The sequence below is a fragment of the Corticium candelabrum genome, chromosome 1, assembly GCF_963422355.1.
Source record: "Corticium candelabrum chromosome 1, ooCorCand1.1, whole genome shotgun sequence".
Taxonomy (NCBI): Eukaryota; Metazoa; Porifera; class Homoscleromorpha; order Homosclerophorida; family Plakinidae; genus Corticium; species Corticium candelabrum.
Window position 1 is genome coordinate 12,968,038 of NC_085085.1, and position 27,035 is coordinate 12,995,072.

General features: G+C 43.1%; 2 protein-coding genes across 3 annotated transcripts; one reads left to right on the forward strand and one right to left on the reverse strand.

The window, feature by feature from the left end:
• Nucleotides 1–9,046: 9,046 nt before the first annotated feature.
• Nucleotides 9,047–17,834, reverse strand: LOC134184076 (probable GH family 25 lysozyme 2). 2 transcript variants are annotated; one of them, XM_062651693.1, is made up of 7 exons: nucleotides 17,537–17,834; nucleotides 10,930–11,055; nucleotides 10,767–10,810; nucleotides 10,589–10,654; nucleotides 10,419–10,510; nucleotides 9,304–9,407; nucleotides 9,047–9,242 (listed from the first exon to the last, which is right to left on the reverse strand). In XM_062651693.1, the coding sequence occupies exons 1-7, from the start codon at nucleotides 17,799–17,801 to the stop codon at nucleotides 9,175–9,177; spliced, it is 765 nt and encodes a 254-aa protein (XP_062507677.1). In that variant the 5' UTR covers nucleotides 17,802–17,834; the 3' UTR covers nucleotides 9,047–9,174. The 2 variants fall into 2 exon arrangements, with proteins under 2 accessions (XP_062507677.1, XP_062507669.1); XM_062651685.1 differs by having other exon boundaries at nucleotides 10,767–10,822.
• A 5,234-nt stretch (nucleotides 17,835–23,068) lies between these two features.
• Nucleotides 23,069–23,886, forward strand: LOC134194700 (uncharacterized). Its single transcript, XM_062663645.1, has one exon. It carries the CDS (start codon nucleotides 23,131–23,133, stop codon nucleotides 23,875–23,877), a length of 747 nt encoding a protein of 248 aa, XP_062519629.1. The 5' UTR covers nucleotides 23,069–23,130; the 3' UTR covers nucleotides 23,878–23,886.
• Nucleotides 23,887–27,035: the final 3,149 nt, after the last annotated feature.

Below are 27,035 nucleotides of genomic sequence, written 5' to 3' on the forward strand. Positions count from 1 at the left end.
TATTTGGTAGTGAAGCTAGAAAGGAGTTGCATCTACCCGGCACGGTGGGTGGGGGTAAAAGAAATCGTAGACGGACCAACCAGCCGAAGAACTCCATAAACCCGTGAAACGGTGGGTTTCGACGAGACGCGTCAGGGTGGGAGGTGTGGACGACACGTAGTCCGCGGATCTTGTCGAAATGCAGTCTTTTTCAAAATATAGCGACTGAATCAAGTATCTACTCAACATCATCGATATGTTCAGCAAGTACGGGTGGTCTATTCCGTTGGTAGACCAGACGGGTAAAATATAGCTCGTGCTTTCGACACGATACCAAAAAGGAAACCCATTAGGTTGTGGGTGGATCGAGGTGGTGAATTTTACAATTGTACCATGGACCCGCTGGCTAGAAGACAACGGCATCGAGAGATATTCCACGTACAACGAGGGTAAAGCGGTGGTGGTGGAAAGATTTGATCAATCCCTAAAAACGAGAATGTGGAAATACATGTCGGCCAACAACACCTATAGGTACATAGACGTTACGAAATACAATACTTCATGTCACAGGTCTATACCAATGAGCCTCACCAAAGCCAGCGACAAACGAAAAGAATTGCTCGTTTCGAATAATCTGTATGGTGACACAGTCAAACTCCACAAACTCGTTGCTTTTAACAACGAGCAAAGTCGTTGATCGTGTTCGGATATCCAAGAAAAGACCACCTTTGAAAAAGGATACTCACCCAACTGGACCGAAGAAGTTTGCGAGATCGATGACATGCAGATCAGCAACCCGGTGACTTATAATGTCAAAAATTTGAATGGTGAGCCCGTCGACGGATCCTTGTACGAGCCAGAGCTACATAAGACGACCCAAGACGTGTTTCGCATCAAGAAGTTGATACGGAGAAAGAGGCAACGAGCGTTTATCAAATGGAAAGGCTATCCCAACACATTCAACAGTTGGGTAGACAACCTCACCACCCTCGGATGAGATCTACGATGGTCTCCCATAATTGCTTGTATTCGACTACAGTTTCCTGTTTGATGGACGTACATCGTTGGGCATGCTCTGGAAGCCCTATAGGTGTGAATATCTTGGATAGGATAAAATCCAATTTGATGAGTTTTCTTTGGTGGAGATTATACCATATTCTCTCTACCTGTTGAGTTCTCATCACGACCAGCCTCTTCTGATCCTCGGTGAGATCGAATCGTTGCAGTTGTTTCCTGATGTGGTATTTCATGTTGTATTTGGATTTTGGGATATAGTGAGCGTGCGGCCCAGCTTGCGGTAGTTCTACTTGGTGGAGAAGACCGCAGCTCTTGCATACGTGTTCACCCGCGCACATGGTACAACGTACTGGAGAATGGTATCGATTACGACGGCATGTGGTTGGAGTGTCCGAAATAGCTGCTCTATTGGGTTGGAACCCTTATTGTTCCCTTCGACAATTGCTCGGGATAAGAGTGGTGTCCAGTCGAGATCCCCTGTGGGCATTTCCTGTTGGTGGGGGACGGTATTCGAACCCATTTCTAAACGATTGATCGAGATAGATTGTGGGACCACTTGTGTGGGTGGACATATATATATATATATATATATATATATATATATATATATATATATATATATATATATATATATATTCGAGCTGGAAATTTAGGCTATAGTCAGACGGATACTGTTTCGTATCGTCTACACAGTATGCTAAAAATAGGAGGCACATTCACACTACACGAGAAGATAGTTTGACCTATGGTATGGCCAAGAGTCTACCCAAGGGTTTAAAAAATCCCATCCAAGATCTTCAGAGATATTTGTATTACTCGAGTATAAGGCTCCGTATCGAAGATACCCAAGAGGTCGTATACCTAGATACTATTTACCCCAAGTATGAATGAAACTGGATCTATCTCTCATTTTTAGTTTCGGTCTGTATGTAGAGGTTGTATATCGTCTCTGTAACTTAAAACAACTAGGACCTACACCAAACTACAATAAATCCTACCAAAAAGATCCAAACCATGGTTGGCTCTCCGCTATAGCTTGCGGTTGTATAGTTGTACTAGAGGATAATGATAAGGGAACCGACGATGGGGCCTCCTCACCCTCACCTGTGATCAGACCTATAGACTTTGGCGCTGCACCCAATGATGTGCTATATGCAATTATGGAAGCTTTCGCTAGAGATACTCGTCGAGTTAAGTATCTGTAGCGTTGGTTTGCAGATGGAAAAAGAGGTAACACAGGATCGCTCGAGAAGACCCTAGATACCTGTTTGACCAAGGATGATCGTATAGTAGGATACGTACCTTGGAAAGTTATGGAGGTGCACTATAAAACAATAGAACGCAAACGAGATTTCCTACGAGATAGTAGACAAAAGATAGAGAAACTCTGGAAAACTGTGCATACGATCCAATCCTCGGATAATTTACGTAGGACCCTGCATGATATGCAGCGCCGGATCCAGAAATTTTTTAAAGAGGGGATTCACCGTTAGTAGTTATTTATAGCATTACTAATTTTCTCTTTTCTAGTAAAATTATATGAAATTATTGAACCACGTCTATTGGAAAAGAGGGGGTTGAAACCCCATGAACCCCCTTTCTGGATCCGGCCCTGATATGTATAAACCATCTGTTGGGTTGGATGAGATTTGTCCACCACCAGGTCGGTATACATGCAAAGATCAATATAGGGATAAGGTATAGAACCTTGTCTAATAAGACGCACTATTAAAGAAACACGACTGTATAATATATGGTATGAAAATCTTGCTGGCGCGAGAGATAATGTAAACCCAAAAAAGGATCCAAAAAGAAAAAGTTTATAATAATAATAATAGTGTTACTGGTGCAAGACCAAATCTTTATGTGTTCTCCACAATATCTTCAACTTGTTTCGGGGTCTAGGGAGGTGCAGCCCCGAGACGGGAGGAAGATACTAGAGACCACAAAATATTTGACTATCATTGTTTGCACGCAATTCCAAGCGAGAGAAAAGGTGTTTTCTAGATCTCTGCAATACAAAAAGGTATTTTTAAAACCGGTATTTGAGAACTCTCCACTCTACTACTAGTGCGCGCTCTGTGCTCCACCCATTTTGGGTCACGTGCAACAAGGATTGAGAAATAGCTTTGTCGTTCAACAGCAAGTTATCTAAAACTGGTAAATGGATAAATGTGTGCTTAAAGACAGGATTTTTGAGTTTGCGTGGGCGTGTCTGCGCGTGCGCGGTAAATCGTGAGCGGACACCTTTAATCTACTAATAATTGAGTAACCGCTGAACAACTAACAACTATCTAAATCGATTAGAGTGCTAAAAATCGTATTGCAAAATTTACTACTCGCTAATTACTATTACTATTTGACAGTCTAACAAAAGTGCGTCCTTTAGGACGAGTTGTTTTAAAATATACTCCTAGCTGATGCTGTGTTTACAACTTCGCTTCCACAGCTGTGAGCCTTTTGAAATCCACGAAAGAAATGTTGTTTAATTAATTAACTACGAATTTACACGCTATTGTCTTTGTATTTTATAAGTGCACTACTTGTAAAATCTATCTAACGTTGTACAAAACGATTGTCACGTCATTTCACGTACCGTACTGTCGTGTATAAAAGCCGACCTCAAATAAAAGCCGATCTTTGAAATCGAAGGCCTACAAGCCGACCGGCCCCCTTAAAAGCCGATCTTTTGTTCAAGACGCTCGAAACTCGTGTAGTGTGTGCGCGCGCGGTCAAGTGCATGTGCGCATGTGTCAGCATGTGCGTTTGTAACGTTCAATGACACCGACACTGCTCAGAATAAGCTGAATCTTGGCCTCTCGTGGTCGTCATATCTCTAGATCTTAGGCAATCTGCTTTTCCAAATGGTATACGGTTGCTAGGTGTACAGTACGCTATACACCTCAGGAACTTGGTATCCTAACGAATCTTCAAGTGGATCAATACTTGTCATGTCTATATCTTAACGTATACTCAACTGGTATAGCTATGAGCCTAGCTGTCTTGAATCTAATTAGGATTGACTGTCTTAGAACTGAATTTCAATTCGGCTTATACAGAAATAAGCACGCCTTATAATTATACTCGACATATGGCGGTAACTAAAAAGTCCATAGATAGTGCCGTTTAAAAGTTTGTAATCATCAAGTAAAGAAAATGTTTATATACGGGACATAAATTTCGCTCTTTGTTACGCATTGTTAGGTCTCGTATAAATGTCGTAGCCCAAGAAGCGATTGATTTAATTTTTTCGTTACTAGCGGCCTTAGCAGTTGCAAACAGGTATTACCGTAAGTTCTGCTGTCTGTTTCGACGTCAGTTCTGCATGGTACAAACTTTTCTAACTTTTGACGGATCTAATTCAATATTGTTCATTGTCTTTGGTGGTTGCGTGCGACCAAATGCAACTAGCGCTCTGTGATTGGACCGCACCAAGAGCGTGGCAGATTACAAACCGTAACAAACATGTCAATCAGCCATCCACCTAGGTTATAAGTCCCGTTTCCTAGAGCGCATGCATGACTGAAATTATGTATATGCACTGTTTAATTAACAAAGTAAAACATAATATTTTGTACACTAGCAAAGCTCTACTAACGAATTAAACTGCTAACGGTTCATTGTGTAATACATTAGTAACTAAGGTCTTTGGCCTTTCAAGTAGTCAGCTATAAGGCGAATTCAAACAACTCTAAGTTGTAAACTTTGTTATGATTGTGTGGTATATTGCTATTGTACAGTATATAGTTGTTGCCTGTAAATTACAGCAAACTGCTTACTTTTTACAACAAGTGGCACATCTTGTTTCAGAACAGGAGTCGAGAATAATCTGCTGTCTGATTTTGCAATGCAAGAGTAATTTCCCGCGTCATCTAGAGTGACGTTTCTAATTGTAAGAGAACACTTCGTTACCTCCACTCTATCTGTTGCAATCTCTTCCCGCAGTTTCTTCCATGTAATAGAGAATCCTGGGATAACACAAAGGGCACACTTAATACTTACATCATCACCATTCTCAACTTCAACTCTTGCGGACGGTTCTGCCGGCAAATCTAGACGAGAGCACAAAATGATTGAATAAGTAACGACTTGATTTTGTAAAATTGCATAACATATTTGCATGTTTCTTTGTCAAACACGTTCTTAACTTTAATGGAAAACAATCTTAATTAATACAAGGATTAATTAAGTGTAATTGCGTGCAGTACGTAAAAGTGCTGTGCTAATGGACAGATTCAGGTACAGATTTTCAGTAGTTGCATCGAGCGGCACGTAAAGCAATTTTCAGCACAGAATAATTTAGTAACGTAAAACTGCGGGCAATCTGCTAGGTATAACAACTTTAATTTTGACCTAGACTGCATGGTAATTTTATTCGAACAGACAAGGCGACAAATTGTATCTAACAATAAATGCAATGAATATATAGTTAGGTGGAACTACTAACAGGCAGACATCACAGATACGTTTTCTAGAAGTATAGATGCTATGAAATATATAATTTTAACGTCTTACTCTACGTATACATCGTTGTATATACTTGTAGAATTCACTGTCTTATAAACAATTGCATGGTGTTTGTGTTTACTTTAGAATTCAATCATTAATTAATTAATGTGTTTCTTAGAATAATATTACCTTTCTCTTCTAATTGAATATCTAATGAAAATGAATAACTCTTTTTTCCTACAGCATTCCTTGCAGTACACATATATTGGCCGCTGTCGCCTTCCTTTACATTTTCAAAAAGAAGACTGCCGTTGGCGCCCACTTTGCCAGACTTCAAAACTCCATCAACTCGCGACCAAGTGATAGTTGGAGAAGGATAACCTGTAGCTAGACACTGCAGTTTAACTCTTTGTCCCTGTTGTACGGTCACTACTGATGACGGTACGACAACAAACTTGACAGGAACTATTATACAGAAAAATAGCACTATTTACAGCTGATCAATCTTCAAAATCTAAGAACGCTACTAACCTTAAATAAATAGAGTTGCGTAGCTTCTCGCAACACCAAACACATTCTCAGCTAAACAGACGTATGTTCCCGCGTCATGACGCTGCATATTTGTAATCCTTAGTGTGTCATTTAGAGATATTGTGGCTCGAGATCGCGGCAGGGTAGAGTCAAGCTTTAGCCATCGTATTTTAGGCTTTGGAAAACCATCAGCTGCGCAATGAAATTAGGCATTTTTAGACTCCAGAGATACAACGACGCTTGGTAGTTTGGTGATAACGGGAGGGTCTGCATGTAACAGCACCTTATACGTGACGCGTCAACAATCACATCGTTCCATTGAACTTACCAACGCTAGCTCCTCTTGCGCCAAGTTCGCCTTTAGAGCCCTTTGTACCTCTTAAACCTCGAGCGCCAACGACTCCCTGGTCTCCTTTGTCTCCTTTACTGCCTGCATGTAACGTAAACTGTCAAATGTAACTAAAAAAAGCACAATGAAGTAGTCTAGATACCTGGAGAACCCGGTAATCCAACTAATCCCCTCGAACCCAAGCTTCCTTTAGGTCCTACAAAAAGGATATATCGTTAAAGAAAGTTTCAACAACCGTTTTCTGTGCTACCGGACCGCGAGACAACCTGCGACTCTGAATGACATGCAGAGTCGCACTCACCTTGCACACACAAACCTTCACTGTCAACGCAACGTGCCTTCAGCGATTCTTTTAACTGCATAGGCAATGAAAAAAACATACATTAGTAAACAATCGGATAAAAAGTTCCTATAGAATGTGGTTACCTGCTGCTCTGCAATTCTAAGAAAGTAGTCGTTGAGCGCTTGCACGCTATCCGTACCCTTGTCATTCCCCGTTGCCCTTGCGTATCGCAAAAGCAATTTTTCGACAGGCGAATCAATGTACTTGCTGTTTTCGGGGCGCTTCAGATCGGCCGTCGCGTCTGAAAGTTTGACGTGCTGTTGCAGCTCACGCACTTGAGTCTAGTAGAGAGAGAGACGCCAGAACACGATTGCCATCAAGACAGATGTAACGGTAGGAGTAGTGTAGAGAACTACACGATCTCTAACGGAAGAACGAGAGGAGTCTTTGTTCTTGCCAGCCATCACACTCGTAGATGGATAACTGAATTATACGTTGTCTGCCAACCCAGCTGTATAGCGTGTGAAATCTAGCACCAATATCCTTGCTCACATTTGTGATTTGTAATTGTTAGGTTGATATTCACAAATCGTTATACTATATATATATATATATATATATATATATATATATATATATATATATATATATATATATAGGACAGTGTCATACAACAGAGTTCATTCATTTAGTAAATCCTTCAGATGTAAACGCCCATGCAATGTCAAGTAACTTGTCGACATTTGAATAAATTATTTCGTTGTTGCTATGGTGTACCATGCATGGCCAGTCTGGCAGACGTGGTGCTTGTGTGTGTGTGTGTGTGTGTGTGTGTGTGTGTGTGTGTGTGTGTGTGTGCGTGTGTGTGTGTTTGTGTGTGTGTGTGTGTGTGTGTGTGTGTGTGTGTGTGTGTGTGTGTGTGTGTGTGTGTGAGTTGTTCTGACCGTGCATGATTGCTGTGTAAGGCTTACATAAGAAACTGTGCTTGTGCGTTGAGGACAAAATTTTTTAATGTAGCAGTTAATTAATATTATGTGTTAGTTGTAAATGTACAGCAGCACAACTTAGATTCTTCAAGGCCAAAAACAATTTGTGCTTAATTTAGTTGTAATATTGATAATACTTGTAACCATTGAAAGGCATGTAGTACGTAAAACGAAAAACGTAAAATGAAATAGAACACGAAATTGGACACTGAATCACATTAATGGACAAGCTGAACCGCGAGTCTTCCACGCTTGCGCTTGTTATTAGAGATGCATGGGTTTGGTGACTTAATTAATTAACTAATTAATTAATTAAAAAGAGCTTGACTCCCTGCACAGGCCGATTTCATGCAAAAAGTATTTTTTATTAACTCTTCCTTTATACTTTCATTTCATCATCAATTGCTACGTCTGCAGAATGTCAATATTCAAAACTTCTAGCTTCAGCTTCAAATCGACGCGCATTCTTGAGTAACCCTGCACTTCCGGTAAACCTTCCTCCTAGTCAGAAGCGACGTCAGACGGTACAACGTGACTAGCTCCATTCGTCTCTTAAAGTGTAGAAACTGTGTCTGTAGCTTACGTCTAGCTCACTTGCATGTTTCCAACCAACCTTGCAACTTGCCGAGAACTTCCGGCGCAGTCGACCGTTGCGCGAAGACAGTAATGCATGAACGCAATTACGAGCTATCTTCTTCTATTAATTAAGTTGGCAAAACTAAAGCGTAGAACCCCAAAACTTGGCACGACGATTCGTTACGCGAGGTGCAACAATCAGATGGGTTGATTTTTTACCTCTGTTACGCTGACGAGCGTATTTGACGTCCTTTCCAAACAAAATTTAGACACCCCGATATAGCGAAACTCGACCTTGAATGCAGAAAATGATTCTAATCTCATCAGACTGTTTCGCGATCCGTTAGACCGTTAAAACTCTACTAGCATTAATAAGTGATAACTTTTTGGAACGTTTTCACTGATAGTTTAGATCTAACAGTTATCTCATGAATTATAATGATTTTATTTTAAAAGTTGGGCAACAGGCACCTTATTAATTAAACGTTCCATTCTGTGTTCCGTTCTGTTCCACGTTCTGCATTTTACATGCAGCCAAGTCGAAAACAAGAACAACGGCGTTGTAATTTCTAAAAATTGCAATGCATCTAAGCAAACCTGATTCTCATTTCTACAGATGACTAAAAAGAGAGGTGACATGCAGTTTCTATAAAAGCTGCGTTCAAAGATAATCTTTGATACGAATTAGAGATAATCTAGAAAAGAATAATTCTGTCAATTTGAGAATTAAATAGTAATTCAGTTGATCATCTAAGACACAATAATACAGCCGTTGTCGATCTCCATGCAGATGAAATTGCAACATGCAACGAAAACCAGTAACCACGCATGAATAAATAGCGAAAGTAAAAGTAAAGATAAGCCAGAGACATTAAATTTTTAGAATTGTGCAATGTTAGCTCTACTAGGATACAATATCCTCCTGATTGTCGTACAAACAAGCTTCTACTTCATCTACCATGCAGCTCTATATTGCACCAACAGAAAGCATTTCACGGTCTCGATCAGTGAACAACACTTCTTTCACTTTGTACGTTGTTTCCAGGCTGCCAATTCAGATCGACGACAGCTCCTTTACGTAATCGTAAAAATTAGTCATTGTAATTAATTAAACTGTTACGTAAACCACGTACCACACATTTCCTTATCGGCGTCGAATTGTTTGATATTTGGTCTTGCCCATCCTCCAAACGATGTAAAATCACTAAAAGACGGGTCAGTATCGAAACGCGGGTACCTGTACAAACAAATTATTTTACTGTACACTAGTAAATAGAGTGTTTCCCTCGAGTATAAACGCATATACAGTGCACGATGAAAGGTCATACACCCGCGATCAACGCGCTGTGTATAAATGCGTAGCAACATATTCATTGCTATAGCTTGCTTATCTAGGAAGGCGTTCGATTGGGCTCTTCTATCCTCTTCCAGAAGAGGCTCCGTGTGCATGCCCCTCTTCCAACTTCTACAGTTCTGCCGCTATAGTCGAAAGACCCAACTCTACCAACTCTGCTGCTCGTTGGAAGAGTACGCCCCTCTTCCAACCTCTACTAGCTCCTGCGCTGGTAGAGGTTGGAAAAGGGGCGTGTCTTCCAAATTCTTGAAAGAGGCTGGAAGAGCCGAATCGAACGCGCCTTAGAGCTCAAATTGTTTGTTTGTTTGTGTGTGTGTGTGTGTGTGTGTGTGTGTGTGTGTGTGTGTGTGTGTGTGTGTGTGTGTGTGTGTGTGTGTGTGTGTGTGTGTGTGTGTGTGTGTGTGTGTGTGTGTGTGTGTGTGTGTGTGTGTGTGTGTGTGTGTGTGTGTGTGTGTGTGTGTGTTCGCGATACGCGGCCATGTCTTTTGTCCGTTCGCGGCACACACACTCGGAACACAAAGGGTAAGGTTTGCGTAAAAAATTAAAAAATTATGTACACGTCCCTTCTCAAGGGGTCGACCCACGCATAAAATTTCTCGATAACGCAAACGCTACACATTTCAGTTCATTCGAACACACGCCCACACCAGTCTTGTGCAAACTGTAAGCGTCGTCGTTCTTCGCGAAACTTCCGAGCAATTGAATATTTCTTGCCGATTGAACCTACTCTTCTAGCGCTTTCGTTTCTCTCCAACTTGAAGTCTTCTGATTGGATTTGCACCAAATCCAACCTACACACGTTTGTGCAGCAAGCGCTATACACGGGAGTGTGACTTATAAATACCACATGCTGCAATCTACGGTATAGTCTCTGTTACTAGTATTCTTTATTACCAGAGAGGCACGTGTGCTGCGCCAGTGAAATCATAGCCCATGATTTCAGGCCAGTAATACATTGAAGTGTAGACTCCTGTTGGCTTGTATCTCTATTTTGATAAAACGATAAACATTTCCAAAGACATCTCTCTAGAGTCAGTACATTTATTGTGTAATTATGTGATCACCTGTGCTGTTTGTAACATTTCTGTAAAGAACCTTCGATTGGCTGCTTTGTCATTAGACCAGTATGCCTACAATAATTTAAAAAATAATTTTGAAGCGTGATGTTGTTTTTTACTTACTATAGATTTGGCTTTACTTAAATAATTAATTAATAATTTATTAATAATATAATACTGGTACCTGTTGCTCCACGTCAATCCAGATCATTCTGTATCGGCTGTTTTCTAACAATTTAACTAAAATTTTCAAACGTTACTGTAACTGTAAGTTTTGTTGAGCTCCATTTGTGTGTGTGCAGTAGTACACATGCAGAGCATGCGCATCGTTCACAATGACAGCTGACCTGTTCTTGTCACTTGGGAACTAGGATTACCGCAATTGAAGCACGGAAATATGTAGATGTCAACGCGACTGAAGCCACCAGCCCAAGCACTTGCAATCGTCGAAGGTGCGTTGACGTCAGTGATACCTGCCGACCACCAATTAACTGATAGCATATCTGCGTGCAGTCCGCAGCCAAGGCTTGGTTTTGCGTGGGCGAGGCTAGAATTTTTTATATCCGGGAGCTTTCCGCCTTTCTAGAGTGGTTGCGTTTGGAAATCTACTGGAAAGAAGGACACCAGGACGAAGGTCACTGTCTGTAGAAGATGTACACGTAAAGGACAACATATTGGCTAAGTCTTATCCAATAAAACCGACGATAGACTGGCGTATTTGCGACTAATCACGTGGTAGCGTCTCGCTAGTTTTTGAGCACACTGCCGTCTCTTGGCGTTTTTTCACCAAATAAACTAGTAAATTGTAAAGAGGGCATGTGATCGCGTTTTACTGCATTCTAAAATCTGGTGTGCATGTACAAACACGGGAGGTTTCTGACCCCAAACGTGACGCACTGTGCAGTAATGAGAGTAAGAATCATCAAGTAGAAACCACGGTTCTGCGCCTCAGCAGTCTTATAAGGTGGGATATCGCTACTCTGTTGAGATTTCTTTGCGCTGAGTGCTGTTTTCAACGAGTTACGGTATTCCTTTACTTCTTTGTAATATGAGTTCCTAGTGTTCTCTTGTTCTGTTCTTCTGTAACTCTATCAAATTGATTTTCGAGTTTGCTGATAGTTGCAAGTGTTTTCAGGAGTCATAAATAACCAAGGGGATCGATGTTGAAGAGGTGTAGAGGCTGAACTGTTTGTTCATGCATTTTAATACCTACTCTACGTATGCATCTAATACGGGGAAGAGAAAAAGTGGAGAAACTGTTCATCCTGGAAAAGATTGCCAGTCTTGTGGTAGATGTGGCACCACTGCAGAGATCCAGAAAATTGAAAGAAGAGTTGAAGCAGTGGGTAGTGGCTGCTCTAGAAATCAAATCAACCCAAAGTCTTGCTTGTGTCACAAATATGAACAAGATTTACTCATAGTATTAATTATTATCAAAATATCACTATCATACGACCATAAATTCATAAGAGAGTCTCTTACTAGAGGAATAGTGAGTAAGTGTACTACAAGTCTAGGCAAATGAGATCAATTTTCCAATAATAATAAAGGCATGTAACTGCAGTTTATTATTAGTGATTAGCGACAATGGCTACCACTCCATGGTTTGGGGGTTCAAACCCCAGTGACGACAGTAAATTGTGAAACTTGTCTGTCTTTCTTTCTCATGTTTCTCTAGCTTTATCCATGAGACTATGACTCGTTTCAGTCGTTGGGGAGTTTCTGTGGTCTGGCGAACGGTCCGTTGACGATGACGTCCAGTGCTTTCCTGGTGGTCGTTGATATCCACTAGGCGTGCTGTATCGAGTACGCGGTCACCGTAATGCCTGCAATCTATATTGAATTGGCTAGTCATTGATCGCCGTATGGACTACACGGAAACATGTACCCCGCTGGGCTCACCTGCCGGGTTGGTGGGCGCCCAGACGGGGGTAAAGACCCCACTTGCCCATTATGGAGGGGCATAACGACACATAATAATATAGTAATAATATATAATTGATGAAACTTGGACGTCTAGCTATATCGCTTGTCTCAGAGTTGGCTGAGGAGCGCGTTTCTTGTCGAGAAACCAAGACAGGGCTCGAAATGTCGGCATCTGGAATCACTGAAGCTGTTCGGAAGACCAGGAATAGTTCTGGGTGTAGGGCGACTGGTCGAACCATCTCTCGTGCGGCGTCTGATTTGAATTTGGCTTCAAATCCCGCTGACGAGACTACTGTGATACCCACCGTTCCTAGCGAATCTTGTGTTTCGGCTAACAGGAACTGCAATGCAACAAGGCGACGGAAATGGACGCGACAAATGAATAGGAAAGTGATGCTTTGTTAATTATTACTACGTGCTGTTGTCATGCAAGTTCTGCATTCAGAAAACTCATGCATCAGCTGTGGTGTGAGCGAAATCCTTCTCTGACTGACGTCTCTGAACAGCGTTTGGCAGACCAGAAGCAATATCTCCTAACTTCTGGAAGTCTGACTGAATCAGAGTTGGAGGAGATTAAACACGAGGCCGCACAGGATGGAAAGCCCGTGTCAGGTTTGTTATCTGTTACGACTGATGTTTGTCCTGGCGTGCAGATGTCGGCGTCGGATATGTGGTTTCTGCTCTATCAGCTGATAGTTCAGTTGTCACGCCTTTGCTTGACAATGTGTCACTTTGCATGGCTTCAGTCAGGATGGCGCCTGCTGCACGTGGTGGGAAACCTGTCGTGTCAATAATGCAAGAGGATCATGAGTTTGCTAATTACTTGGAAGATGGCTCCCTTGTTCAGTCAGTCACTGTTCTCTCTAAGGACTGCTCATCTGCAAGAGATAGTGGTGATATCCTATCCGTAGATGACACTTTGGATTCAGTTCAGTGTAGTACTATCAGGGAATCACCATCCCTCTGTGACTCTAGGAGCTCTGATACGATGACTACACATCCTATTATAGCTTCTCGGCTAGAAAGGATGGAAACTCCCACATCTCAACTCAGTCCAGACTGCTGTCAAACGGAGGATGATCTTTCGCTTGATAGTGATGCTGCTGTGGACCCTGTACTTCGTCGCGAGTTTCTTGAGGAGTTGCAGAAAGTCAGGCAAATTCCTATCTGTGAGAGACAACGCCTTCCAAGGATCTCTGTAAACAGTGGAACCCTGAATCTTATTGGTGATCTTAACACAATCACCAGTTCGTTGAAGAATGAACCAGATATGAGTAAAATCAGTTACCTGGTATACTCTGCTGCTTCGCTAGTGTCCAAAAGGCGGGGCTTAAAGATGACGAAGTCAACCAATTCTCAAACACCGACATGGAGACGAAGGCTGGATATGGAGATTCTCACACTTTGACGTGCGAGCTCACTGTTGCTGGAGGTTAGAAAGGGTTCATCGGGCATTCGTATGTTACATGAACTCCGACTTCTCCGGCATCGGTTGGGCATTTCCTGTTCGGAGAGTTGTGAGGTCTCCATCAATCGATTGAAAATGGAACTTAAGTCCAAGGTCGAGCGGACCAGGACGCTGGAGAAGAATCGTAAGCGACTTCGCCAGAATGGTTTGTTTCAACGAGATGATGGACGGCTTTACAGAGAGCTGGGTAAGCAGACTATCCAGGTCACTTCCCCGCCATCCGAGTCTGAGATCGAGCAGTATTGGGGTGGTATCCTAGAAACTGAGGTACATCACAATGAGTCTGCCTTCTGGATGAGACGTCAAACCAATGGCGAGACTCACCGGAGAGATGAGCAGCAGTGGTTACCTATCTCAGACAATGAGGTTACATCGTGTCTCAAAAGGATGGGGAATTGGAAGTCTTCTGGTCCAGACAAGGTTTATGGTCTCTGGTTCAAGCGTATCGCGTGTCTTCACACTGATCTGACTCGTAACTACAACCTGCTGGTTCAGAATCCAGACTCTGTACCCGACTGGTTGTCTCAAGGAATAACCACTCTGATTCCTAAGAATGACAGGACTGACCAGGCCAAAAATTACAGGCCTATCACGTGTCTGTCTGTCTTCTATAAGACCCTCACCTCAGTCGTCAGGCAGAGGATTGCAGGGCATTTGGATCAGAGAAACCTCATGGCTCCAGAGCAGAAGAGTTGTCGACAGGGACCTTTGGTGCAAAGGATCAGCTGTTGATCAACAAGCTGCTTACCGAAGACTGTAAGACCAGACACAAGAGCTTGAGCATGGCTTGGGTGGACTACCAGAAAGCCTATGACAGCGTGCCACACAGTTGGTTGCTCCAATGCCTTCCGATGCATAAGATCAGTCCAGTTTTGTGCAGGTTCCTGTCATGTGTGATGAAGAGTTGGAGGACATTGATGGTGCTTTCTTGCGGGAGCAGTACGATCAAGACAAGGCTTATGCAGATCAGGAGGGGTATTTTCCGAGGTGACTCACTTTCTCCACTTCTCTTCTGTATGGCTCTCAATCCTCTGAGCAAGGAGCTGAACAAAACCGGTTACGGCTACCGGATGATCACTGGGCATGGTGAGACTGCCAAACGTCAGATCATCAGTCATCTACTTTACGTGGATGATTTGAAGATGTATAGCAGAAACTCTGATCAGTTAGATGGGTTGTTGGACACGTACGTACCTTCTCTGATGTACCTTCTCTGATGACATCCAGATGAAGTTTGGTCTGGACAAATGTGTTGTTGCACACTTTGTCAACGGCAGGCTATCTGGACACAACTCTGAGTGATGGTAGGAAAAACGGACACCATCAACTGTCTGGAACCGGGTCAAGTCTACAAGTACTTGGGTGTAGATGAGAGTAACGGTATTCAGCACAGCATGATGCGGGAGAGACTCCGTCGTGAGTACTTCCGCAGAGTGAAGGTGGTTCTTCGGACTGAGTTGTATGGTCGGAACAAGATTCTAGCCATCAATGGGTTTGCACTACCGGTTCTCACTTACGGTTTTGGCGTCATTCATTGGGGTGCACGGACCTGCAGTAGCTCGATCGACGGAACAGAAAGCTTCTCTCTCTATGCACGGTGTCCACCATCCTGCTGCAGACGTTGACCGATTGTACGCTCCTTGCAGTGATGGGGGTAGGGGGTTACAACAGATTGAGTCGACATATCAATCTTGTATTGTGAGGCTGAACCGTTACCTTGCTGACAGTTCTAATCCTTTTATGCAGACGATACGGGAGTGTGACTCTGGAAAATCTTTACACTCGATCAAGTGCATGGCTTGTCGCTTTACTGCACAGCTGCGGAGGAGTCTTGCTTCGAACGGCAAGTCGCAGAACGTACACAGGAATGCATCCATCTCGGTTGAAGGTGGCTTCGAGCAAGGAAACAGATGCGAGACATTATCGTACGTGCTACAGTTCTCTTCGTGTGCGATCATGAAGCGGAAAGCCTATGCACGGGCAGTATCGCCGTCTCACTGAGCAACCGCCTGTGGACGTGAAAGAGACCTACGGATGGCTAAAGGCAGCGAATCTTCCTGCTGCAACTGAGGGACTGGTTGTTGCCGCTCAAGACCAAGCTCTTCGGTCTCGTTACTATGAGAGCAAGATTCTACATCGTGCTGTCAGTTCTACTTGCCGCATGTGCAGTGTAGGCCTGGAAACAGTCGACAAAATTGTGGCAGGCTGTAGTGCTTTGGAACCGACGGACTACACTGATTGACACAATCAGGTGGCCTCCATCATTCACTGGGATGTTTGTCGTCATTTTGGGGTTCCAGTGGTGAGCAGATGGTACCGACATCAGCCTGATAGGCTTGTGGAGGCGGATGACATTACTATGATTTGGGATACCACTATCCCCACTGCCAGGAAGATCAAAGCCAATCGTCCAGACACCTGTCTCAGAAATAGGAAGACAAAAACTTGTCTTCTTATTGATATCAGCTGTCCTGCTGATGGCAACATTGGCAAGAAACATGCTGAGAAATTGGCGAAGTACAGCGACTTGCAATTGAAGATAAGCCGCGTGTGGCATTGTCAAAGACTGGTGGTTCCGGTGGTCTTGGGAGCTTTGGGCACAGTGCACGCAGGTATTGCACGGTGGCTGGACATCATTCCAGGTCATCACAACCTGCAGCACTTACAGAAAACAGTGCTTCTGGGATCTACTCGGATCCTTCATAAAGTCATGTCTTCTTTCTAGACAGCCGTGATGGTCTAAGTACTTCTGAAGCAGGGTTTGCTTCCGGCACTTGTAATAGACTTTACAAACCAGACTGATCTGGTTGAGCACGACAATAGGTAGTTATTAAATTAATTGATTAGCTGATTAATTGTTGGACAGTCAATATATACTGTACTAGACACGTTCAGTAGTCTAATTTGTTGCTGTGATACAGACATGCGTTGTGTATTACATCAGACAATTCTTTTCAAGACAGATCAACTTTTATTAGCCAGAAGCTAAACAGTAGAATACGCTAGCAAGTAGTTTGACAACTTGTACAGTGTACAGTAGCCTTACATTTACAGTCACTGCCGATTCTGGCATTACCATCAGCAGTAATGCAAGGTGATTACAACAGGTGGCATTCGTAGATATGAGCACACGGTCGTCTCAAAGAATCTAGTTTTCTGACAACACCGTACGATGATAGCACGGTAGACAAGCTTCTAGTGGGAAAGGCGTCTAGTGGTGTGTCGACTCAACGGTGTTGCAGTGCGTAGTTGAGTTGACACTTCCGGCTTAGCATGGCGTTTCATGCAACTTTCCTTTTCCCAAACAGGGTCTCAAATCGCGCTGTTGACGTCGCAGGTGTTCGAACAATGAGCCCGTATGCCATACTACGTAACAAATGTCTTCCGGGACCGACGAAGAGTCTTAATCTTATGTATTGCAATAAAATGCCTATTTCGTCATGGCGGAGCATGTGGAGCTATATGCGGGCGGGCGGACCGGCGTGCTAGAAAATAAAAGCGAGGTCCTACAGGACGTTGGCTGACGGACTGCATGATGCAATGCGGTAGTCTTGACTCACCGTTACTCCGGAAAGCACGAACTATCGCAAATTCTTTACCGTTTCTTCTCAAACAGTTGAATGCTTTTGTGCTGGTTCTGGTAGAGACGTCGACACCGACGATTCCCACTTCGCAACGCCCACCAAATAGAGGTAGCTTGTACTGGTTCTTTTCTCCTTCGCCTCCAGGTGCTGCTCTGGCTTGGTCTAGTGTGCGAGCCGCTACTGCACCGTAAAGGCAGCACGCTGCTACACAAAAAATGAAAACCTTGAGACTCATGACCATGCACACGTCAGGCTTCCCCGAAATCGACGTAATGTGTGCACGCATGCGCACCCGACGTTGTTTAGAATCTCGAGCCAATAATGTCGAGCGCAACCGTAACAGACAGCGAAACAGCTTTCGTGCGTGGATGAAGCCATAGATCTAGACTCAAGGTCAGGTGATCCAACTAGACGATTTTAAACCTTGTTTTTGTGGCAGTGTCGAGTTTGTTGTTCCTTGATGTCTAGTCGTACTGCAGTCAGGCTGTTATTGTGTTTGCTTAGCGAGAAGGACTGCAGCAGAAGGTGCAGCTTATTTTGTACGACAGACGGTCTTCCACGCAGATCTGCCAGCGTTAGTGCTCGGTGCATTCGAGCTGTAGCAGAAAATTGAGGTTGCAGGCACACATGACAGCCAGGACTGGTAGAGCGCGGCCCGTTCTTCAAACACCATCATATTCCGGACGCGAGTTCTCAGTTATCTGTTTTTGAACGCAATGCCTACCACATCATAAATGTAGTATCCAAGTTGTAATTGAGCAAACCAAACGAGAGCATTGTACCTCTTCTCTGCCTAGAGTGAGATTGAAAACTGTGCGGAGCCTTGCATACCCCGTTCATCGGACAAACGCATCGTTCACCGGACAGTAGCGTTTAAATTGCACACACGCATCCTTCAGCCTAGTTACTTATATAGCGCTAATCAACAACTCTTTATCTACAAATCGTGTTGTTACCCTGCATGTCAGCCAAGATCTCTGTGAGTTAATTAAAGTCAAATGCCCGTGGTAACGGCCCCAATCGTCGGATTCTCTTTCTTGCTTTCCTACCTTCTCAGCAACAGCTCTAGGTTTCAAATGGCTGCAGTTGATTGAATTCAGTTATCTGAAACGCCGCAGAACGCAGAACGCTTGCCTAGAGTGCTTGACGGCAATTCTGAGTTATTTGAATTTTCTTATACAACCACGCCCCCAGGACGTGTAAAAGCTATCGCCTAAACGAACTAGCCGTTGAACAAAGAACACGACAATGAGAGGGCACGATTGAAGTGCTAGAACGCTCTTTTACCATTTGTAAAGAAAGTCGATTGCTGCGTAGCGCGCGTTGACAAGGACTTGACGTAACCTAATTCAACTTTACCTAGGAGAAGCAGGGCTTAAGGTTCTAGCTGCTCTAATAGTAAATAAAGTTCCTACATTCGGTACAGCTGGTTGACACCGATGTACCAATGATGACGTGCTGCACTTCGTGATGGTGCAAGGTCAGGCGATTGTCGCTAGCAAACTGATATAGAAACACCTGCATGCGTCCTATTCAGAGCCAAGTAACAACATAGCGGCCCTGAAAGGAAAGCACGGGCTGTTCTTGTGCGAGTTTGGAGAATAGGATCACCGCAAAGCTCGACCATGGATGACGTAAATCCTCTGCTACATCCGGTGCATCAAGCCTGTGCAGTTGTGCTGCAAGACACTCAGGAGATCAAATTCTTACGCTGGGAAGGCTAGAGAGTACGGGGAGATTTTTTTGGCTGAGTTAGGGTGAGCGTGGGTGTGGGCAGGTAGGCGTTCCACAAGACAACTAAACCCACCAAGGCGACGTTTAGAACGCATCGCTTACAGTTACAACAGTTTCTTACAAATACACACACACAATTCGGCACCGATTGATGAGTACATTGAGATGGGACCCATATCGGAACCACACGACGGTGATCGCTGTAAAATGAGCCTCAACCAAGATTAGTGACGACCACAGACATTATCAAGACTACGGTGTAGCGAATTGAAAGTTTTTTCAAAAAGGCTCACAGTTTTCAACGTCGTCTAACTACAGCTGCTTTCTCTACGTGTACACAGATCGAATTGGACGGCAGGTAATGTGATTCATAATAAATATAATCCTTTTATTTTTAAATTATTTTCGATCAGTTTTACTATTGCTTAGCTAAATTCAACTGTACATCGACATGCAGTGTGTACATGTATGCATCGAATTTTTTACTATATATGGCAAATCTAATTTTGTGTGAAATTGCACATACATACGTATAGACATACATACATACATGCACGCATGCATACATATGTATCTATATATTTGTATATACTTTAATAGTATGTATGTTGTATAATATATTGCATAATATACTGTATATATACTGTATAATATACTGTACAATATACTGTATAATATACTGTATAATATAGTGTATAATATACTGTATAATATACTGTATAATATACTGTACAAGCTCCAATGCCCGGCTTCGCCCGGGGGACAACACATGCCAGGTGCTTCTCCTTTCCACTTCATAGCGCCGCAGTTGACATACATGTTTGTCATAGAGCCAATACAACACGGAAGTGGAGAAGAGACAGGTCGCCTTTAGAGGTAGAGATTATAGCAGAAAGTATCTAAAAATGCGTTTGATGGTATCATAGGTTATGTTGGCCATGAATGATTGCAGTGAATAAAAATGTCGCGTATACACTTGCAATCGTATAGCACTCCCGGATATTGCGCTGTCCCGTTGAATGAAATAAAGTCACGTGCAGTTAGCCGAATTGTATAGCACTCCCGGTTATTGCGCTGTTCGAAACGAAGTCACGTGCAGTTAGACGAATCTATCAGAGCAGAACTGGAAGTCACATGCAGTACTCACCCGAATAATCCGTTCCCCGTATCTAACGAAGTCACGACTCATGTACCGACTCTCGTCTTTTCGACAGTTCCGTTGAATGTCGTCTCTTCGAAGACGTTGCTGGCGTTTCGATGAACAGGTGCATCAAGCACGGCAGCTCTTCGACGGTTGTAGACTGGCAAACGACTGTGGACGTATTTTTCAAGACCCGGATATCAGCAAAATATCTTCCGTTTCCCAGCGTCGCCCGCAATAAACGACACGCTCGGTGCGTACCGTCCGACGTCGGGAACGGGCAGTGTAAATTCGGTGGAGATACGACGCGCCGTTCCGGAGATACTCGCGCGCGAGCGAAGGCGAGTGCGATCTGCGGAAATGGCGTCGTCGTGGGAGAACTCAGGAAGACGACCACAGTCTCACTTTTGACCGGAATGAATTTGGCGTGCGCGAGTCAAATTCGGCCGAGATCGTACTCGCCGTTTTTGAGAAACGCTCGTACGGACGGACACCCAGACCAACAGACAGACAGACAGACAGACACCTCTCCTTTATCTCTCTCTCTCTCTCTCTCTCTCTCTCTCTCTCTCTCTCTCTCTCTCTCTCTCTCTCTCTCTCTCTCTCTCTCTCTCTCTCTCTCTCTCTCTCTCTCTCTCTCTCTCTCTCTCTCTCTCTCTCTCTCTCTCTCTCTCTCTCTCTCTCTCTCTCTCTCTCTCTCTCTCTCTCTCTCTCTCTCTCTCTCTCTCTCTCTCTCTCTCTCTCTCTCTCTCTCTCTCTCTCTCTCTCTCTCTCTCTCTCTCTCTCTCTCATGTATACACACACACACCTTGAAACCTTGAAACCGCGTATGTTGCTAAGCAACATGATAGCGGTGACCTGGGTATACACCCAGGATCAATGACAAAAACTCCTCAGATTCAACTTCACTGAGGAGAATGACCACTAAAACGTTTATGTCTAGTAAGGTCTCATTGTCTGTGAAATTTTCTCCCACAAGTACAATGTAAATGACCTGATTGGGACTTGTTGGCCGGACATCCATTCTTCTGTCTAGTCTCTGACGCTCTTTCCACACCTTCACGACACAGCTTGAACCAGTCTTTCCTGTCTTGGCACAGTTCATACCACTTATCTCCCACACCGATAGTTTCCACATTTGATTTAGCAACATCTTTCCACCTTTTCTTCGCTCCATGGCATGGCCTCTTTTTTCTCAACTCTCCAAATAGCACTCTCTTCGGCAGTCTCCCTTCATCCATACAACCCACATGTCCAAGCCACCTGAGTGGCTGTTCCATAATGAGGTGAGATATGGTTTTCTGCATGCCAAAAGCAGATGCCAAACACCTGGTTGATATTCTCTCTTTCCACTGCTGGCATCTTGTCACGCCTAAAATAGTTCTCACACAACGATTACGGAAGGAGTTCAAGCGTCTCACTTGTGAGGCCTTCAGTGTCCAGGTCTCTGCCCCATATAGCAGGACTGACAATACCACTGCTCGATAGACTTGTTGTTTTGTTGCCACAGTAAGGTTCTTATCCTGAAATATGGGTGTCCGCAAACATCCAAAGGCTCGATATGCCTTAGCAATCCTACTATCTATTTCTAACATGACTTCTCCATCACTGGGGATGTCAGAACCAAGATACGAAAAGTGCTCTACAATACCCAGGTTGCCACTCTTCACTTGCACTGGTGTCACATCAACCCCTTGACCAAACACTCACACACACACACACACACACACACACACACACACACACACACACACACACACACACACACACATGCACACACACACACACACACACACACACACACACACACACACACACACACACACACACACACATACACACACACACACCTTATCAATTGGTTATGCAAATTTTTCGCAATTTTCACTATATTGCAACATCACTTTAGTAGTTAATGTATTGTGATTACCGTCTTTCAAATACCGTTTTATAAGACACTCCGGCTTTCTGATATCTTGCTTGTAAGCAAACGCTAATAATAGAGCGCAAACTTTGGTAATCAAATTGTTCTGACTGACTAAAATACGACCAATGTCGGAAAATTTTGCAATAGCCAATTACGTATAGGTCGAGTGTCGATTTACATTTCCATATTGCAGTCTCTGTTGTACACTAGAGACTAATTAGACGTCGTCATTGTGCGGAGCTTCCAAAAATAGATTAGTTGCAAACAAACTTTTGCCCGCTACCTAGTTGTGTGAGTAGATACTTGCTCCTAGTCATTGCCGCTTAAAATTTGATATCAAAAAAAATTTTCTGAGTTTCCAGTGGCGTCTTTGCTGCAAAACAGCAAGTCAACTCTAACTTCCTGTAAGGGGCGTGACACCGAGTTCACGCTAAATGTCGTAATATTAGCATGTTTATGTACATGCCGTATGTCTACAGTAATCACTAAAAGTGGACGGTACAGTGCGGGACAGCATAAATCCCCCCAAACGTAGCGCACGTTAGAAAATTCGCCCTGCGTATTTATAGACGTTCTTACATATGCACGTGATCGCCGTGAGAAGCCCTACAGAATGACGTCGGTTTTGACCACGTAGTTTGCAAGATAACGAATTTAGATTAACGAGTGTTGATTGGCTGTCTAACAGCTGTGGCTGCATTGCGATTGGTTGATGGCACATTATTGCCATGGATACCGTATTCTCTTAGTCCCCTCACTGCCATCATCATGGACGCCATGCGTTGGAGTAAAAGAAAGAAACAACTAGAAAGGGTTGAAGCTATGAATGAGAAAAGGCTGAAGCTTAGACCATCTGAAGAGGAGGGGGCCCCTTCGGAACCAGCATGTACGGCAGAGGCAGACGCTGAAACACTAGACGGGGACAGCGATTCGGTGCAGTCTTTTAGCGATGATGATGTTTGGAGTTGTCTGGATGAATGGGTAAGAGCTTTGGGAATCGTAGATCTAAAGATGCTGTCGTTGTTGCTTTTCGAGTTTCACCGTAGGGAAACATCGCAGACCGTCAAAAGGGCCGCAGATGTTGTGTCGCAGATAGTACACAAAAATGAGGGCACCATCAGAGATTGGCGGAACAACTTTAGACATGTTAAAATAATGTTTCAGTCGCGTCTTGTATTATGTAAACTAGATCACGTGACCAATTGTATATTTTTATTATCATGCCTATCTTTGAGTGTCATTCACACTGCATCTAGAGAAAAATTAAAAAATGTGCTTCTGTGGATATTTAACCCTGTTTGTCTAATAGCGTTTGGTACACTTCTGAATTCGAATAGCGCGTGCATGAAAAACGATAGGGCGCGAAGTGAGACCCTTAGTGGGGCCCCTCTTGCGGTTAAACTCAGAATTAATAAACAATCTCGAAAATCCATTTCTGCAGTTTTGTTGCACATCATGGTGACAATCTTTCATCGAGTTCTCAATCATCTACGGCAATATTCCTATTTTTCGTAGGACAATACGGGAACTTGAGGAGGCGTCTCCATTATTCTCGCTGTGAGAGAACGAAACTCTTTCGTTTATCAAATTAAGCTGGCTCGTTGTAGCAAATAAACTTGTACACCACTGGACCAAATTTGAAATAGGTAGACCAAACCAAATTTAAACTGTGCGCGTTTACGAATGACATGCGCATTGGGGGGATTTATGCTGTCCCGCACTGTACGAATGGTAAACTTCGATTGTAGTGACGGCGATCTTGTCATCAACTGCATGGATAACTTTTTTGCAACAACCGAAGCCATTGAAGCTCAGCTAGGGTTGAGCTTAGTGAGAGCACTTGCTGCAAGAATACGTATACCATTCTTTTCCCACATAATCTTCCTTCTATATTATCACCCGGACTGTCCTTTTGGCAAGATGCTGCATGTTGCATGCATGCTGAAAAGTAGGTATTCCTTGTATGACGTGTACTGATTGTCAAGCCCTTTACCGGAAGTTGCTAATATTTACAGCGAAGACGCAAACTCTAGACTATGCATCTAGAACCATCAGTTGGCAACTTAATTACTTAAAAGAAATTTTCTATTTTTCCTTTGTAGTTACCCTTGAGCAGGACGTATGTTGTGTAATAATAGATCACGACAGTCAACATCAGTTTCCAGACACACGCGTGTACTGTACTATTTAAACGGCACCTCAGCTCGAAGTTATTTCATTTTGTCGGTAGGTCTCTTCTGTGCGGACTTATCGTTTGACTACACCGTCTAGCTGAGCTGAACAAGCAACTTTGTAACGTCACCTAGATAAAAAAATGCTGCTGATGGAATTCACTACTTCTGTGAAATCAACTCCAACCACTGTTGGTAAGACCGTGGAATGCACTCAATTAATGTGCTTTACGTTATGGGTTCTACAATTGGTCTGTCAATTGTGCGAGAAAGTGGTAAAGCTGTTGACACATGGGTGCATGGGCGTATCATGCAGCTCTGAAGAGTCTCTGTTCTTCGCATGAATGTTTAGTAAGCATGTTGGCATAGTATTAATGTTTATAACGTCACTCATTTTATTAGTTCTAAATTTTGACAGTCTGTAAGTCTGGCAGGCAGCCAACGTGTAGACAGACCAAATGTTTAAATTATCTTTTATTGCGACGAGATTTACCGACTGACGATCTGTTTGTTTATTTAGGCTTTCTTCTCATCTACGGTCTAGTCTCTGCGTCAATTTGGCAGCTGTCTGCAGAATCAAATGTTGTACTTGGTAAACACTGTAACTCTAAGTAAAATAGAACAGCAAACTGACAGAGTAAAACAATAATTGAAATACCGTGAATAAATTCATGTTTAAACATAGTTCCTGAGCTTGAGGAAGGAAGTAACGGTATTACCAAGAAGTTCTCCTGTAATGGAGGTATAGTTTAGAGTTTAGTGCATTTCCTTCTATGTTGATCGTTACCACTTTTCTATTGAAGTCTGTTTTGGGCGGCCAGGACGGGAAGGTAAGTATGCGAGCTACAATAAACTATAATATGTCACATGATCATAAATATTTCTGGTATGCTATCTGCTAGGACGAGATGGTAAGAAAGTGACAAATCGTACTTTTGTTGCCGTGGTAGAGTAGATAAGATTTGACATTTTGCGCACAGGACAACCGGGTCTTAATGGGCGTGACGGTACATCCTCTAACTTTAGTATCTAAGCAATTGACAATGTGTGTAAGTATAATATCTGTTGATGTAGGTGCATTTGAACCACCTGGACCTCCAGGAAGTAGAAACCCTGGTGTAGCAGGTATGTATTGCTACTAATACCGTTACAAAGTTTATTGGCACAGAAAGCTGAGGGAGGAGCACGTGACTATTCAAGCACTTAGACTATTTCTGAGAGCTGCTTCAAGTAACACAGAAACAACAGTTACTATAGGCCAACATATATGCATGTATCACTACTTGTAGCAACGAGCATTTGTGAGGGCACATGCATTCACGCCCTCCTCCCCGCTACTAGAAATTAATTTCAAAGAATTTGTTGTGCTTTGTAAATTATAGGCGATAAAGGTGAAAAGGGAGATACTGGAAGAATGGGGATACAGGACCAGAAAGGCAAGCAGCCGTGCCACTATTTTTCTGCGGGCTTTTTGTATGCATAGTAATGAATTTAAGGAAGAAAGGAGAATCAGCAAATCAGGTGAAATATCAGCAATTGATTAACTCCAAGAGAATGCATATATTGGCACGGAATTTGTTTGCGTGTGTCGTGTGTGTGTGTGTGTGTGTGTGTGTGTGTGTGTGAGAGAGAGAGAGAGAGAGGATTTCTTGTAACAATTTTGATTTAGAAGCATTTCTGTTAATTAAAGGAATACACAATCTCGAAGGTAGCGACAAATTCCGGAGACAGAAGCTGTACTGCTAACAACCGCGGACAAATATACCTAAACACATGCAACAGCCATCTCGTTGTCTGCAATGGACTAGACTGGAAATTTATCAAGTAATTAAATCAGATTGACTATTCAAACAACACTTTATCTATTCTAACAGTTACTGTATTACAAGGCTTGCACGGTAGCAAAAAGGCACCTGGCAGCTGTAAAGAGCTGTATGACGGCGGTCTTCAAGGAAGTCAGTTCTCTACATCTTACACATTAGAAGGTAGCAATGGAACACAGTATAAAGTGATTGACTAATTTTTAGTTGCATCTGCCTGTTGCCTGTATACCCGTACACCTGTATACCCGTACACCTGTATACCTGTATGCCTCATACACCTGTATACCTATATACCTGTATACCTGTATACCTGTATACCTGTATGACTGTATACCTGTATACCTGTATACGTGTATACCTGTATACCCGTATTGTATACCTGTATACACGTATACCTGTGTACCCGTATACCTGTATACCTGTATACCTGTATACCCGTATACCTGCATACCTGTATACCCGTATACCTGCATGCCTGTATACCCGTATATCTGTATACCTTCTAGTATTGTTAGGTTTGCTTAATTGTCATGAATAATAAGAAACAATGGGCAAGTTGTGCAATAATTCTTGGTATTTTTCACGCAGACTTACTGTGATATGAGCTCAGGTGGCGGAGGTTGGACACTCGTTGGTCGAGCTTGTGGAGAGACTACCGAGTGGTCTCCTACAAGTACAA

Excerpts from the sequence above, each read along its gene's own strand:
- LOC134194700 (XM_062663645.1), top strand. The coding sequence starts at position 23,131 with ATGGACGCCATGCGTTGGAGTAAAAGAAAGAAACAACTAGAAAGGGTT.
- LOC134184076 (XM_062651685.1), bottom strand. The coding sequence starts at position 17,801 with ATGGTCATGAGTCTCAAGGTTTTCATTTTTTGTGTAGCAGCGTGCTGC. Across the intron at positions 11,056-17,536 it reads TCGTGCTTTCCGGAGTAACG|GTATCACTGACGTCAACGCA; the intron begins GTGAGTCAAGAC and ends GGTGGTCGGCAG. Across the intron at positions 10,655-10,766 it reads GGATTGACGTGGAGCAACAG|GCATACTGGTCTAATGACAA; the intron begins GTACCAGTATTA and ends AAATTATTGTAG.